Here is a 17,004-nt window from a genome sequence, read left to right on the forward strand (position 1 = left end):
GTCAGGGAGTTGCAGAGCCAGAAGGTCCCCCCTGAGCCTCCTTTGCTCCAGGCTGAGCCCCCCCAGCTCCCTCAGCTGCTCCTGCTGCTCCAGCCCCTTCCCCAGCTCCGTTCCCTTCCCTGCACACGCTCCAGCCCCTCAAGACCATTCTCGAAGTGAGAGACCCCAAACTGAGCCCAGGACTCAAGGTGGTGCCTGAGCAGTGCCAGCACTGCCCTGGTCCTCTTGGCCACACTGTGGCTGATATGAGCCAGAATCTCTTGGACTTCTTGGCCAACAGCAGTGGAGGAGAAGAAACCCCACCTGCACATGTGTCCTGTGTTTCTCCCTGAACCCAGTGTCCTCCCCAGCCTGCCTGACCTTCTCTTTGATGCTGAAGGCAGAGGAGCAGAGCAGGGAGATCCAAATCACTGATTCTGACAAGTCTAGAGGGTTCTGGGCTTCTCCATCATGAAAGAACAAGTGCCTGAAGGAATGTACTTCTCCTGGCTTGCTGAGCACCTCCTTGGGCTTCTCAGCTGAGCCAGAACTCCCACCACAGCCTTTCTCTGCTGCAGTCACCTTCAGTGTGTTCCCAGAGCTCCAAGGATCTTGCTTGGCTCTCCAGTCCCTTTGGGAATGCACCTGAGGCACATGCTCCTTGGATCCCTGAGCCCTCCAAACCTGGGGTAAGCTGCACCAGAGGGGGAAAATTCAGACAATTCAGACAATTCAGCCAATTTGGGTTAAAAACATGGCGAGCTGCTGTGCTGGGGAGAGCAGCTGACTGCAGGAGAGTCTTAATGGGAACCCAACACATCTAAAATTGCCTCAATTGGATCTGGAAAACAGCCTGGAGAGACACCCGTCACCGACAGCAACACTCCCACAGTCGTGTAAGGCATCAAACAAAGCCTTCAGAGTGTGGATTTTATGGCTCAAAGGTGTTTAATTCACATCTTGTCTCTGTTGTACTTTTCTGATGTAAAATCCTCCCTGTTTCCCCTCCTTTCAGTCTCGTGGGTCACAGTGTTCCCCACGCTGGGATTTTACCATCAGAAGGAACATGATCTCCAGCTCAGGAACCAGGGGCAGAGGGATTTTTGCTTGCTCTGCTCCCTGTGTGAATACAAATCCCATCTCCATTGAAATTAAACTCTTTGTGCTTCACCAGCTCAGCTGTCCTGCCCAAGGGTGGCATTTCTGCATCCTGATGCCCCTCGCCCAGTGCCTGGACACTCCCTGCTCCCCAGGTCCTGAGCCTGGATGGAAATTCAGGAATTTAGCCATGGTCCAAGTCCCTTATAAACCCTCAGGCCTGGCTAAAACCAGCAATTTAACCATTTTAATTAATTTATTTTCATTTCTATGCCCAGCAACCTGGCTCTCAACAGCAGCAGTGGAAGGTGAATGATGGGACCAAATGTTTCTTCAGGATGAGACTCAGATCAATCTCTTCTCATCCTTCTAGTTATTAATTTCTTTGTTCTTATCTTGATCCATAAGGAAACTTTCACCTGCCACTCCCTCAGCTCCATCTGGGCTGTTCATGTGAGTGAAGTGGGGGCCAAACCCCTCATTTGTGAGCATTATTCCCTGCCTTTAGCTAATTTCCTTTCCTTCAGCTCTGGAAAACATTAACCCAAAAATCTTCCAACCTTCATGGCTGAAAACAGTAGCTGGAAAATCCATTAAGTTTATATATTTATTATTAAAAATCGTTAAACGACCGAGTCCTCATTAATCCCTAAATAGATCCAGGATCTCTCCAAACTTGAGTCCACATAAATAAGAGCAGCCCGTGGCTCTTTTCTCTGTTTTTTGTTGTTAAAATACAGCTCTGATGGTGTCACCCCCTCTGTTTTGTTACCATACAGAGCTGATGGTGTCACCCCCTCTGTTTTTAGGACATCCTGGGTGCCACGGCAGCTCCCGGGAGGACGGTGGGAGAGGGAAGGAAAGGGCTGCCTCAGGAATGAGCCCTGTGAGATTCACATCACCCTCCTGAAAATGATACAGTGAGAGACATTATAATACTAATGTGTCAAAGCATCACACAGAAGAATTATGCCAGGCAGGGCAGGTTGGTGGCTGGTGGGGACCGGCCGGAGTTGTCACCGCCAGCGCTGAGCTGTCACTCTGATAACAAGTGGATTAGCCCTTGATGTAATTTGCTATCAAGCTGTTGCACACCAGTCCGGCTGATGGAATTTGGGTCCCTCCCAGCTCGCAGGGAGCTGCTCAGCAAACCCACAGCCACAGAGGCAGGGCAAGGGCTTCGTTTTGGGATTCGGAGTGAACGCGCTGTGAATCGGCAGCGATCATTTCGGTGTCCAAGGGGAGGCAGGGCAAGCCAGGGGATGGTTTTAGAAGAGGTTGGTGCCTTCAAAATATCCCTTGTATCTAAATGTAAGGCCTGTGGGGTCAAACTTAGAGGTCCCTCAGATAAGAAAGTCCTCAATTGGGTTTAAAGGGCTTTGCTTTACCCTCTGCAATGAAATCTTGGGAAGGCCCACTGAAGCAGGAGGTCTGCAGTCATCCCCACAGTGCTGGGGAGGGGGCTCTGTCCAGTTCAATCTTAAATATCCTGAGAAACAGCCACTCCCCTACTCCCTGGGGAGGGTTCAGAAGCATTTCCCAGTCTAATGGGTCTCTCGAGTGGGATAAGTTTCTCAACTTCCAGCCTTCATTTTTAGTATTGCTTCATTTCAGCCCATTATTTCTGATGAAACGCTTTGTGGAAGGCACACAATTGCTCCCTAGCCCAGGTTTTCATGTTTTAATGATGGTTAATTATTCCAGGAGAAACTTTTATTTTTACTTCTTTTTATCCAGCTCCCTTTCTCTCCGGCTGCTTTATCCTGAAGTTTAATTAGCGCATTTCCGAACGGAATATCGAGATTAAATCACCGCTGAGCCAGCTCTGCTCCAGGATTTATGATCACTGAGCACAGCTTTTATTGGACCTGCCAACTCAGGCAACTGATTTATTGATCAGTGGGTTTTTTGGGCCCAGAACGAGCCAGTTTGGACCACAACGGACTCGGGAAAACAGGCCAGGATCTCCCAGAGATCCTGCCCTTCCTCCTCACCCTGCAGCGAGGAAGAGGAGGGATGAAGGTGCTGATGATGAGGGTGGGGAGGCCCTGGCACAGGGTGCCCAGAGAAGCTGTGGCTGCCCCTGGATCCCTGGAAGTGTCCAAGGCCAGGTTGGAGCAACCTGGGCTAGTGGAAGGTGTCCCTGCCCCTGGCAGGGGGTGGAACGGGATGATCTTTAAGGTCCCTTCCAACCCAACCCATTCCTGGATCCTCCAGACCCCAGGGAGGGCATCACACACCCCAGCAGCAGGTCTGGGCTGCAGCAGCACTGGCAGATTTGCATCTCCAGCCCCACCATCTGCTTGGTTCCAAGGTTTCAGCTCAGCCTATTAGGGAGATTGGGGCTGGCTGCAAACATCAGATGTAGGCACAGGTTTGGCTCCAGTCCATCCCCAAACGCCAAGATTTTGATTTGAGCTCATCTGCAAATGCTAAAAAAGCTTCAGCTTTGCAACAGAGTCCACCCTAGTGGAGCTCATTGAAATGAGACCTTCAGGAAGGGGGAAAAAAAAACCAACCAACCCAGAACTCCTTTTAATTGCATTATCTCAACAAAACTAAAGCTGTAGACAAATGTGATCACACCCACAAAAACCTGCTTGCTCCCAGCTGAGAGGCCAAACACTTGTGGCTTCTCTGGGGCCAGAGGATGGGCTGTCAAGGGGAATGTAAGCTGACACCCTTCCCTGCCAGAAGGCTCCCCATCCAGGGAGGTTCATTCCCAAAAAACCTCAACAGAAACTCCCGTGTGCAGGAGAAAAGCCCCTCCTGCTCATAAGCAGCCTGTTTTTCCTCTTATTATTCCTCCAGAGCAGCTCTGGCACGTCAGGCCATGAAAATGGAGAAGGTTTCAGCCCTTTGAGCCCACAAAAAGCAGCCAAGTGTCTGCACGGGCAGAGAGCCCCAAAGCAAACCCAAGAGAGCTCCCGACGAATTCTAGCAGCAAGGGCTTGAGGGACGGGGGGGAAGGAGGGGCTTTTTTTGGTATGTGTGTTTTGTTTTGCTCTTCGAAAGATAGCCCTGTAATTTAATGACTCATACGTTCTCCAGCCTTTGTTGCTTTTCATTTTCAACATCTTTAAGCTGTTTGTGGAGAACGGGCTTATTTTTAGACTTCCCATCAGGCAGAGACGTTTGAGCTGGTTCAGGGGGGAAAAGCTCCATTGAGACTTTTGTGTCTGGGGTGTTAATGGGCAAATTTCCTGGCATTTTCTTTCTTCCCCTACTATTTATTTCTTTTTTTTCCTACTATTTCTTTTTTCTCCTACTATTTTTTTCTTTTTTCCTACTATTCCCTCTGACTCGGGATCTGGGCGGGGGTTTTTGGGCTGTGCCCTGTGCTGTGAGTGGGGTGTCTCAGGGGCCACCTGAGCAAAAAGCCAACATATAGCAGGGCATGAAGAACAAAAGGGATCCCCCAGGACCTCTAATCGCCTTCCTCCCTCTTCATCAAACCTACAAACCTCAAACCAAGCCCCAGAAAGCCTGTCCAGAAAATTGACTTTTCAGAAAATGGACGAAACAGAAGGTGTTTTTCGAGTCAATTCATAGATTTGGAGGGTTGCTTTGTGAAGTCTAACACCTCCTCCTTCCAGTTTGCAGCTCGAAATTCTTTTGGAGGAGCCTTAAAATGAAAATAAGAGGAAATTTCAAAATGAAAATTGGCTCTGTAGCACTCCAAGCCAGGCCTCTGATTAAAAAAAACCCCAAAACCAAAGGCCAATCCTGCCATCCTGCCTGTTTCTCTTTCCTTTTTTTTTTTCTTCTTTTTAATTCTAATTAACTCGATCGACAACAGAAAGGCCTCAAATGAAAACCACGCAGTCCCCAAATATCTCTGAGCCTCCAGATGTGAATTCTTTCATCCTTCCCACCTTCTACTGGCAGCACCACTGGGCACTGGCTGTGCCCCTTCACCCAGGGCACAAAATGAGAGCAAGAGACACAGGGGTGGGACATGGCAAGAGGTGGATCCAATCCATGCCTGGAAATGCCCTTGGGATCACACAGAGATGATATTGAGCTCTCAGGGCGCATCCTATGGGCTCTTTGCTTTGCCCTATAGAGATATTTGGAGTTTACCACTGGGACAGGAGGACCTACCACCCCACATGTCCCTCGGTGCCAGTTCACTCTGCAGTGGCACAAACTGGGTGCAGCCCCACAGCAGCTGCCAAGAAGCAGCTCCCACTCCCAGCCATGGGAATGGCTCCTTGGCCAGCTCCAAGGAGAACAGGAATGGGACATGTCCTGGAAAAGGACAAGAGGTAGATCCAACCCATACCTGATCACACAGAGGGATCACACAGAGCTGCTGCTGAGCTCTCAGGGTGCATCCTATGGACTCTTTGCTTTGTCCTACAGAGATATTTGGAGTTACCATCCTGTGCCAGAGGCAGAGGGACAGGAGGACCCACCTGTGTCCCTTGACCAGCTCCAAGGAGAGCAGGGACGGGACATGTCCTGGAAAAGGACAAGAAGTGGATCCAGTCCGTACCTGGAAACTCATGTGGGATCACACAGAGCTGCTGCTGAGCTCTCAAGGGCACATCCTATGGACTCTTTGCTTTGCCCTACAGAGATATTTGGGGTTTACCACTGGGACAGGAGGACCCACCACCTCACATGTCCCTCGGTGCCAGTTCACTCTACAGTGGCACAAACTGGGTTCAGCCCCACAGCAGCTGCCAAGAAGCAGCTCCCACACCCAACCCCAGGATCAGCTCCAAGGAGCCTTTTCCAGGACACATTTGTAATTTTGCTGAAAGCCTCAGTCCTAATGGATGGTTGGAAATGCTCCACAGCTCTCTGGCTGTCACTTCCCAGGTGTCACAGGCAGGTCAAGCCACTCTGTTTCCATCCTGCTGCCTCCTCCCACCATCATCAGCCTCAAGAGCAGGTTGGGAGGTTCCTGGGTCATGTTTTACATCCTTTCAGGGCTGCACAACCCAAACCAGCACAACCATGAGCCCAGTGCAGAGCTCTCTGCTCTGCCCAGTACCAGCCCAGGGCTTCATGGCTGGACAAAGGCCTCAGCATCTTCTGGAGGAGCTGCCACCATCTCCCATCACTTATCCATGCAGGATACTGCACCTTCTTCCATTTCCCAACACCCCTTAAATCATGTGTCATGATTTATTATCCATAGAATCGTGGAATGCTTTGGGTTGGAAGGGTTAAAACTCATCTCATCCCACCCCCTGCCCTGGGCAGGACACCTTCCACTAGCCCAGGTTGCTCCAACCTGGCCTTGGACACTTCCAGGGATCCAGGGGCAGCCACAGCTTCTCTGGGCAACCTGTGCCTCCCCACCCTCACAGGGAAGGATTCCTTCCCAATATCCCATCTAACCCTGCCCTCTGCCAATGGGAAGCCATTCCCTGTGGGAATGGCTGAATCACCAGTTGGACTGGTTGACCTTTGAGGTCCCTTCCACCCCAAACCGTTCTGTGATCCCGTTTTTGGGAGCAGCATTTCTCTCAGGATGGCAAACCCAGTGCAGAAGTGAGTGAAGCTACTTGGGCTGAGGGATGAACATCCTTCCTCCACCTCTCCTCGGGTGGGAGGAGGTCCCAAGAACCTGCAGTTTGGGGGATGTTCGAGCTGCCACTCTGGCAAATTATGCCAGGGCCTCACCACCTTCCTCAGGAAGAATTCCTTCATGATATCCCACCTAACCCTGCTCTGTGGGCAGCTTAAAACCATTCTCCTTGTCCTGTCACTCCATGCTAAGATCAAGGAGGTTGTTTTGCTGCATCTCAAACCTCCCATGAACTGCAGGGAAAGCAGGAGGGAATCCCTGGGACAGACCTGGCGGGACAGGGCCCCTCGAGCCCTGGGGAAGCAGGTCCAGCCCTGGTGGGCTCCCATCACACCAAGGCCCTGGTGAGAACAGCCCTCCAAGGCTTTGCTGAGCTGAACGAACTCTCCAGCAGTGGCTCAGAGGCAGCACCTCAAGAGGAGTTGGCTCAGGGATTGACAGGCATGAGGGCAAACATACCCAGGCTGGAGGGTGAGTGGTGTCAAAAGAGGAGTTTGTTCTGTTATTTATCATGCCAGATGCCCCAGCACTCAATCCACAAACCTGAGCCATCAGCTGGGAGCACCTGTCAAAGGAGTTGAGTAATTTTCCAGTTTCTGGGTAGAATAACTGGAGACAATACGGCTGATTTAATCAGGAAGTGCTTAGTTCCAGAAATGGAGTGGCTTAAAAGAAAATCTCTCTGTATTGTTTTTTTTTGTTTAAATAAAAGCCTTTCTGCCTTAGATTTAACCCAGAAAAATACTCCTCAGAACATGCATTGCAGTGCAGGTTTAGCCAAGTTCCTGGAGAAAAGCAGATAAACACTCTGTCCTCCTGCATGTCCATAGGAGACAAATTCCCCATCTAGAAAGCCCAATAAAAGTGTAATTCTTTTATAACAACTGCGTTCCCTGTATATTGTTTCTCTGAGAAAAAAACATTAGTGACTTTGAAGTCCTCCAATGCCATCGAGAACATGGTTTTTTCTTCTCCCAAAGTGTCTCCAAAGTAGCAAAAAATATGAAAAAATTAATGACTGCTAACAGCTGAAACAGATGGTCTGCTGCGAGTCCCCACAGCCTCATGCAACTGTGAGTCAAGCCATTTTTCAAAATGGTGAAGAAAAAAAAGAAACAATAATTTAAATAAAATCAATTTCCAAGGCTACCAGGCTTCCAAAATTCCACTCGGACTTCCCAGAGGAGAGCCAGCAAAAAAAGGAGGGGCTGCTTTGGACCCACAGTGGTTTAGGGTGGTTTGGACCCTCAGCCCCAGAGTGCCCTTGCCCTCGTATCACGTGCCCGTGGATGGTGTGGGTATGTCTGTGTTCACTCCCTGTGAGGTTTTGCTCCGTGATTTTAACTCCAAATCCTTTTGGCCGTGAGATTCCCGACACATTCCCAGCCCCACCACCATCCCCACCGCCCAGCCTTGGGAGCTGGCACCCCCCCTCCCAGCCCTGTGCGGGCAACCCCAGCCAGGGAGGGGAGATTTGAGAGGAGAAAAGCACTTGCCAGGAGGGAAACTCGGGTTGTCTCATCCTCTGCTGCGGCTCCTCCTTCTCCTTCTCCCCGGGAGACTCGTCCCCTCGGCCACCTTCATGCTTGGGCTGCCCCTCTCCTCGCTCCTCGATCAGCCCCATCAGGAGGGTGAGCTGGCAGGTTCTGGGCGCTGGGTGAGCTCATCATGGGGACATCAAAGCCCGGAGTGTGACTCTGGAAGGGGTGGACAGGAAAAAACTTCAGCGCAGGCACGGTCCCACTTTATCATTTATTTAGAGCCCATCTCTCAATAATTCATGGCAGCCTTTCAGTGAGGAGCAGGACAACAATGGCAGCGCGGCCACATCTGGAACAGATGTTCGGTTCTAAATAAAAGCTGGCTTTGCAGAGAATGTGGAAATGCCGTGGGAATGGTGCGCTCCGGGGCACAGCCCCGCTCCTGCCAGGGGGCAAGGGCGATTTGCTCGGGTGTTTTGCAGTGCAGGGTTGGCACAGATGAAGTGGAGCAGCCAGGGTTGGCTCCAGCTGCAGCCCAGACCTGCAGCATCCACAGGGATTGGCTCAGGAGCGCTGGGAAGATGCTGGCAAGGCACCTCCAAACATCCACATGTGATGCCGTGAGCCCAATGCCACCGGTGCCAGCCTGGAGCACGGCAGCACAGGGTCCCTCCCATGGGACATCTGGGTCACAGGATCTGCTGAGCTGGGAGGGACCCCCAAGGATCATGGAGTCCAACCCTCAGCCCTGCACAGGTCCATCCCCAAGAGTCACCCCCTGTGCCCCAGAGGATCATTCAAATGCTCCATCAGCTGCTCCTGGTGCTCCAGCCCCTTCCCAGCTCCGTTCCCTTCCCTGGATGTGCTCCAGCCCCTCAATGACTTTCTTGTCATGAGGGGCCCAGAACTGGGACCTGAGGTGCAGCCTCATAGTCAAGGTGTGCCCTCAATCTTCATGCAAGGGACTAAGACAGGGATCCAAGGAAGAGCCATCCTGGTTAAAACCATCCTGAGCTGCTCAGGACCTTTCCCCAAGTGGAGCCAGGAGTGCTCAGTCTGGGACAGAGGAAGATCAGGAACAACAACCTTAAAAAAAATAAATCATAAAAAAAAAGAAGACAGAAGGAAACCATTTTAAACTCCTGCCTAAGACACCTCCACTGTCCTCAGCTCCAGCCCATCTCCACACTGCCCCTGTCAGGCTGGGAACACTGAATCATGGAATGTGCTGAGTTGGAAGGGACCATTGAGTCCAACCCTCAGCCCTGCACAGGCCCAGCCCCAGGAGTCACCCCCTGTGCCCCAGAGGATCAGCCAAACCCTCCCGGAGCTCTGGCAGCCTTGGGGCTGTGCCCACTGCCCTGGGAGGGAGCTGGTGCAGTCAGTGCTCCCGTGCTCCAGGGATGTGATGCCACCACCCAGCACAGCACAAGGAGCCAGGGCCACATGTGCATTTGCCAAGAGCCACACAGGTCCCTCTGCTGGGCATCCACCACAGGTACCCCCAATCTCCAAGGCCCCAGGGAGGTGTCTCTTCTCCAGCCATGACACACAAGAGCTCTGAGTCTGACCCACACCTCGTGTGCCGTGTCCCTGAGCTCCTGTCCGTCACCAGCACAGGCTGCACTCCTTCCCCACCACCAGGGACACACCTCTCCTTCTTTTCTGCATCCAGGACAAGCCACTGTGTCCATGCCAGGACCCTTCATGGCTTGGACTGGTTGACCCACCATCCTGATTCCTTTTGGGACCAGGGACAGCACCCAGGGAATGGCTGGAGCTGTGTCAGGGCAGGCTCAGGTTGGATCTCAGCCAAAGGTTCTTCCCCCAGAGGCTGGTTGGGCACTGCCCAGGCTCCCCAGGGCAGTGGGCACAGCCCCAAGGCTGCCAGAGCTCAGGGAGGGTTTGGCTGATCCTCTGGGGCACAGGGGGTGATTCCTGGGCCTGTGCAGGGCCGAGGGTTGGACTGGATACTCCTTGTGGGTCCCTCCCAGCTCAGGATATTCCATGATTTTATGCCTTCAGTCACCCTGCAACATCAAACCCTCTCAGTCTCTCCTTACACTCCGAACAGGCCCTTTCCCCCTTGCCCTGTGCTGGCCCTGATGCCCCCAGGTGATGCACATATGCCCCTTGTCATCCTTCCTGTGCCAGCCCCGTGCCAGCCACCGTCCTGCCGGTGCCCCAGCCGTGCCCTCGCCGTGCCAGCCGCCGTCACCCCCCTCCCCTGCCATCTGTCACCCGCCGTCTGGCTCCTCTCCTCCCAACAGAGGAGGAGAACTCGAAGCAACAATTTATTTGCAGTTTTGTCTGTAATTGCACAGCACCCACAGCCCGAGCTCTGACCTCCAAGGTGTATTATTATTATTAATTCCAATTATTATTGTTATTCTCAACCCTCTGAGAGCACCTTCTTGATAGAGTCCTTACTTTTTTTTTGGACTCTCTCCCTTATCTCTGTGTTTGGCAGCACCTCCTCCATAGCTGAGCTCCACTCCTTGGGTAATACAAACTTACAGATGACTTTCACTGCAGTTTTTCTCCCTAATAGTGGCTTGCTCGAGTTCAGAAAAGTGAACCTTGCACTTCACCCCTCCAGCCAACCACTTAATGCCAGTGAAAAATTGCCTTTTTTTATTCTGAGATAATGACTGATCTCCCAGATTGGATAATGAAACAAGTAATGACATTAGGGGCCCATTAATCAGTGGTGAGCAGTGAATAACACAGAGTACAAGGCCGTCAACTGCTCCTGAAGGACAAGGAAAGGGGAACTGTGGAGAAATGGGGAAAACACTCAAAATCTGGTCCACCAGACTCCACGTTTCTTTTTTTATTACCTTAAAGTGGCCAAGAATCAATTCTTTGCATGGGGGACCCAGACTTGTCACAGGTGTCCAGATTAGATACCAGTGCTTCGGAGATTCCCAGTATATTCCAAATCCTGCTGGATTTCACACTTAGCAGGAACTCACTTCAATTCCTTCCTCTTCCTGCTACAGGATGTGAAAAAAGAGGGAGGAATCCAGGAGGGCCCTTCCCTACAGTCACATTAATGTTGGTGGTGGTGGAACACCAGGAGGACTTTCCCCCCATCAGCTTGTTCTGCCTTGAGGTACATTTTCCCAGCAGCATTCCCAGGAGGAAATGGCCTGTTGTGCTGGAACGAGGGCTCACAGTGGGTGTGGAATGGGAGATGGTGCAGCAGAGCTCAGAACCAACCCTGTGAGCAGAGTCACCCCTCAGGAGAGCAGCCAGGGGTCACCGGCAGGAGCAGGGACACCTCGGGCAGAGCAGAGGCTCAGTGGTCAGTCTGCCTCAGGAATGTGTTCCCCCTGGGCCCCGGGGCTTCAATCCGTATTCATGAACATCTCTACCAAGGGGCTGCTCAGCTGTGTTTCACATCGCTGGTCACAGCCTCCCTCCAGCTCAGAATCCTGGAATTATCGAGATGGAAAAGCCCTCCCAGCCCATCGAGTCCAACCTGTGCCCCATCCCCACCTTGTCCCCAGCCCAGAGCACTGGGTGCCATGGCCAGGCCTTCCTTGGATACCTCCAGGGATGGGGACTCCACCACCACCCTGAGAAGCTGTGACAGTGCCTGACCACCCTTTTCCATAAAGAAATTTTCCATAATATCCAACCTGAGCCTCTCTTGGGACAACTTGAGGCCATTCGCTCTCCTCCTGTCCCTTGTTCCCTGGGAGCAGAGCCCGACCCCCCTCGGCTCCCCCCTCCTGTCAGGGAGTTGCAGAGCCAGAAGGTTCCCCCTGAGCCTCCTTTTCTCCAGGCTGAGCCCCCCCAGATCCCTCAGCTGCTCCCGATGCTCCAGCCCCTTCCCCAGCTCCGTTCCCTTCCCTGCACACGCTCCAGCCCCTCAATGACTTTCTTGTCATGAAGGTCCCAGAACTGGGACCTGAGGTGCAGCCTCATAGTCAAGGTGTGCCCTCAATCTTCAGGCAAGGGACTAAGACAGGGATCCAAGGAAGAGCCATCCTGGTTAAAACCATCCTGAGCTGCTCAGGACCTTTCCCCATGTGGAGCCAGGAGTGCTCAGTCTGGGACAGAGGAAGATCAGGAACAACAACCTTAAAAAAAATAAATCATCAAAAAGACGACAGAAGGAAACAATTTCTGACCTCCTACCTAAGACACCTCCACTGTCCTCAGCTCCAGCCCATCTCACACTGCCCCAGTGAGGCTGGGAACACTGAATCATGGAATGTGCTGAGTTGGAAGGGATCCCCAAGGATCATGGAGTCCAACCCTCAGCCCTGCACAGGCCCAGCCCCAAGAGTCACCCCCTGTGCCCCAGAGGATCAGCCAAACCCTCCCTGAGCTCTGGCAGCCTTGGGGCTGTGCCCACTGCCCTGGGGAGCCTGGTCAGTGCCCAACCAGCCTCTGGGGGAAGAACCTTTGGCTGAGATCCAACCTGAGCCTGCCCTGACACAGCTCCAGGCCATTCCCCACACGCTGTGTGGCACTGAAATGGTTAACTGGGAATGCATTTGCAGCCCAGCCCCCTTGGCTGGGTGAGCTCTGCAGAGCTCCTGGCCCTGAGTTTCCTTTCCTCCTTTGCCTCCTGCTCTTCCTGCCAAGCGTCAGGATCTGGCCCGTCCCCAGCGCTCGGTGCCAGCACGAGCAGTGACTCACTCGGCAGCTCCTCATCACAACACATTCTTTCAATGGGACTTCGATCTGGATGACACTTGTCTTCCAAATCTGCTGCTGGAGAGAGGCAAGAAGGGCACAAACATGAGCTCAAAGCGAAGGGGTTGGGTCAGAGCTGGTGGGGGGATCGGAGTTATCTCTGTCTCTCCCCCAGCAGATAATCAATTTTGTTAATAAGAAGAGAAACGCGGCTCAAAGGGGAAAAGAAAGGTCCTCACATCACTTCTTCCATCAGGCTGACACCTCTTCATCCCGGGGAATTTAACATCTGTTGCATAATTCAGAGAACATGTGGTTATTTTCCAGGCTTATTAATAGCCCAAACCCAAAGATTTAAAATGAAATCCAGCGGCTGCTCCAGACTTCACCTCTTGGAGAAGGGGGTGAGAGCAGGTACAATGGCTGGCTGGGGGTCAGGGCTTTCCTTCGCTCCAAAGCTCCCTGTTACAAGCCAGGAAGGACACGGCTTGGACTGATGCTGAAACATCTGGATTCCCAGATTTTCCTCGGTGCTTTTTTCCTCTCACATCTCGTTTTTCTTTCTAGGGGAGGCAGGGCAGAGTGCAGGGGCTCAGAGATGTGAGAGAGGGCTGGGAGGGTGCAGCCAGGAGGGGAAGGAGGCAGTGCAGCAGCATCCCCTCCATGCACAAAGCACTGTCCTTCCCAGGGCACTCAGGAACATCCAGGATCTCTGACACGGCTCACAGGCACTTGGATGGAAGGATAATTTTCTTAATGCCCTCCGAGCTGGAAAACAGGCTGAAAAAATGCACCTGGAGGGAGGGTGGGAAGGTTGGGTGTAGCTCAGTCTGCCCTGCTCCTGGTGGGGATGAGAAGGTGGAAATATGGAAATACACCACCATGAGCACTCCTGAAATGCCTTAAATTCCCTCTGACAGCATTTTCAGGAGGGATTCAAGTTGGGAAACAGCCTGGTCATGGTGAGGCTGTGGGGGAGATGAACAAGTCTGTTTTAGGCTGTTCCTAAAACACAACGTGCAGCTCCTAAGTTGTGTCGGGCAGTGGTGGAGGCAGAGCCCCCCTTGCACCCCCAGCCCACCCGAGGGTCACTGGCTATGACACTTGTCATCCTCCTGCTCATCTCAGCACAACCTGCAGTTCAGCTCGAGTCAACCCCAAATTCCTCCGTGGCTTTGAGCCAATGAAGAAAGAGCAAATCTGCCAAAGGGTGGTGGCTGGTGACAACCACTTCATTTTCTGGCAGTGAATAAAAGCCAAGAGTTCACCAGACACCACTGCAGGGAGGAGGTTCATCTCTGAGCCCCACTGGTGTCCACTGGGAGGAAGGTGATCTCCTTTTTAATTGGTTTTATTTTTGCTTATTAGATGTTATGGGAGTTGATTTTTTTTTGAGGGGGGAATTGTTTGTTTCAGAGCCTTTTTGGTGATTTTTTTTGTCTGTTTGTGGGGTTTTGTGGCTTTTGTTTTTTTGGGGTTTTGGAAATAATCCCCCTGCCTGGATCACCCAGTGCCCCTTGGAGCCTTTTCTGGTGTTTTAACACTGGGACAAGGAGAAGGTTTAATCACCTCTGAGTGTCTGAGAGCAGAGCTGGCACCTGGGATTAGTATGGATTTTGGGATGAGGCATAAAAGTCTGGACTGGAAGCACCAAACCTGCTCTTTACCAAGCTGAGCTGCTGAGATTTGCTCGTACAAAATGCTGCTTTAATGTCTCAAGTGCCTGAGAGCCCAGTCAGACAGGTTTGGAGCAGCAAAGAGCGTGGCCTGAACTCCAGGCTGTCAGAAATCAGGAGCTGCTTTGGCTCCTGTTACAAGAAATGCTTAAATACTCCCTGGGACAGAGTGCAGAGCTCGTATATCTCATCCCACCAGGAATAAACAGACAATAAATTGTTTTTTTCTTAGTATTCAGGTCCAATTATTCCTGCAGTGCAAGGCAGCAGCAGGAGAACACCAGGGAAAGATCCAAGGCTGCTGGGGTTGTGGCCCATCCAGGCACCTCCAGCAGCCCACTGGGGGCTTGTTTGCCCCCAGCCCAGGGGTGGGGGTTACTCAGCTCTCCACTCAGAACTTCCCACGCAAAATAAAACGATCTGCTGAAAGAAAATTATTCAGTGAATATTTTTAAATCATAAAGGAATTATTAATTCCTCTAAATCTGAAATCGGCAAATTCAAACTGCTCCAGTTGACCCAAAACTGCTCCAGTTGACCCAAAACTGCCCCCTGACCAAAACCAGGAGGTACCACTTTGGCAGAGGGAAAGAGCTGTCAGCTTGGTCATAATTTGATTGAGATTTTCATTTTTCCTCCCTGCAGCTGCCTTTTTGTCCCCACCCAGCTGAAATTTCACTAATTTTTATTTTTATAGGCAGTAATTCATGTTTTCTCTGTCCACCAAGCCCTGCTTATCTGACCTCATGGATCTGTAACAATCCTTTCTTATCCCTTCTCCTGGACCTCTAAAGCTTTTCTGGATGAATTTTGATAAAAATAATATTTTTCTCTAAATCCATACAGGGATTCTTGCTCAGAATCTTCCATTCCAGCTGTTCCTTCTTTGCCTTCCAATACTGTTCCCAAAATCTGCAGGGTCAGTTGGACACAACTCAGTTTATTAGCACAAATACAGAGCCACAGGGTATTAGGGAAGGAGTGTGTTGAGTACCCAAAAGCTCTTGGAAATTCAGAAAGAGTCTAATTATGTCTGTTACCCAACAAGGACTTCACACATTGTTCACTGCCTTTAGAAAAAGCAACTGGCAATGTCAGAAAAATTAGAAATTGTGAATTTGGAGTAATTGACCTCCTGTTCCTATTGTGCATTTGCCATGTAATGAAAGAAAAACAGGAAAGAGCCTTGCCAAGGTACGGGGAGGAAAAAAAAACAACAGGAAAAATGAAAGAGATTTTTGTTGGCAGGACTTCCAAATTATTGCTGCTCCCCTTCACCCAACTTCCTTCATGGAATTGCAGAGAATTCCCCAGAGGTGCTGCTGGGAGAAGGTGGAAGCACCTCAGGTGGAGCAAGAGGCTCCTGCCCTCAAAGACCCGACGAGGAGTGAAAGCAAGAGCAAAGGAACCAAAAATAAAGAGGGTTTAAGTGAAAATCTGGCAGGGCTGGATCTAAGCTGAGCTTCAGCAGGTGTTTGTAAGGATGGCTGGAATGCCAAGTGTCGAATGGCAAAGAGTTATTTGGAGCTCAGAGCTGCAGCCTCTGACGAGCAGGGGTGGTACAACCCAAGAGTTGGGCGTTTAAGGGGTGTCCAGGCTCGACTGGAGGGTGCTCAGCACTTGTTGGAGCCCACAGTGCTCATTGATCCAGCTCAGGAGGCCTCTTCAACCACATTCCCACATCCTCCTCCCAATCTCAGCATCAGCTCCTGGATATTGGGTCTGTGAAGCCAAACCCAACCCCAACCCACATCAGTGCCACTTGTGCTGGCACTGCCTCAGCAGGACAGGCTCAGAGAGGGAAGGGCAGGTCAAGAAGAGCTTTGTCAGGGAGTGACGGAGATGGATCTGCTCCGTGGTGGGAATAACGGAACCAGGGGCCAAGGGTGGCCCCCCAGAGAAGTCCTACGTGGTCTGAACTCAAAGTGCTGGTGACTGTCACTGAGAAGGTGAGATATTAAGCACAAGCTCCACCCAAAAAGTTCTGTCAGGAGCAGATGAGCCTGAAAACAAAGCTCCAGTGCAGGTCCATCCAGGAGACAGGCTGGGAGCAAAGGTACCTCCAATATAGCTCCGAGATCCTCCCAGGGAAATGGGCACAAACAGCACAAACTGGGGCTGAAGGCTGAGAGTAAATGGGCTCCTGGCCATGGGTGGGACCCAGGTGAGGATGCTGAGGGCAATGAGTGCCCTAAGGTTTCATCCCAGGATTCAGAAATGTGGGGGAACTGGGATTCAGATGATGAACATCTAAAACCTTGTCACCTGTCCTGGCAACTTAAAATAGGGCTCCTCTGAAAGTCACCTGTGCCAGGGTATAGGATCACATTTATAGAATCATTTGAGGTTGGAAAAACCCTCCAAGATCATCCAACCTGTGACTGGTCTCCCCTTGTCCCCTGGCCCAGAGCACTGAGTGCCACCTCCAGTCCTTCCTTGGACACCTCCAGGGCTGGGGACTCCAAACGTCCCTGGGCAGCCCCTTCCAGTGCCTGACCACCCTTTCCATGGGAAAATTCCTCCTGCCACATGAGCCTGAGTGAGCTGGGGCTGTTACAGCACAAAATTGGTGCTGCTG

General features: G+C 51.6%; 1 protein-coding gene across 1 annotated transcript in view; it reads right to left on the reverse strand.

Moving 5' to 3' along the window:
- The window catches only part of CALN1 (calneuron 1), a 159,566-nt gene that overhangs the window by 131,551 nt on the left and 11,011 nt on the right, over positions 1-17,004 (reverse strand). The window contains exon 2 of the mRNA XM_027704961.1: positions 8,116-8,316. Coding sequence (XP_027560762.1) covers positions 8,116-8,243 — 128 coding nt within the window. The 5' untranslated portion in view covers positions 8,244-8,316. The remainder of the gene's footprint in view (positions 1-8,115; positions 8,317-17,004) is intronic.

Source organism: Neopelma chrysocephalum, unplaced genomic scaffold (assembly GCF_003984885.1).
Source record: "Neopelma chrysocephalum unplaced genomic scaffold, ASM398488v2 Primary Assembly neopelma1_299, whole genome shotgun sequence".
Taxonomy (NCBI): domain Eukaryota; kingdom Metazoa; phylum Chordata; class Aves; order Passeriformes; family Pipridae; genus Neopelma; species Neopelma chrysocephalum.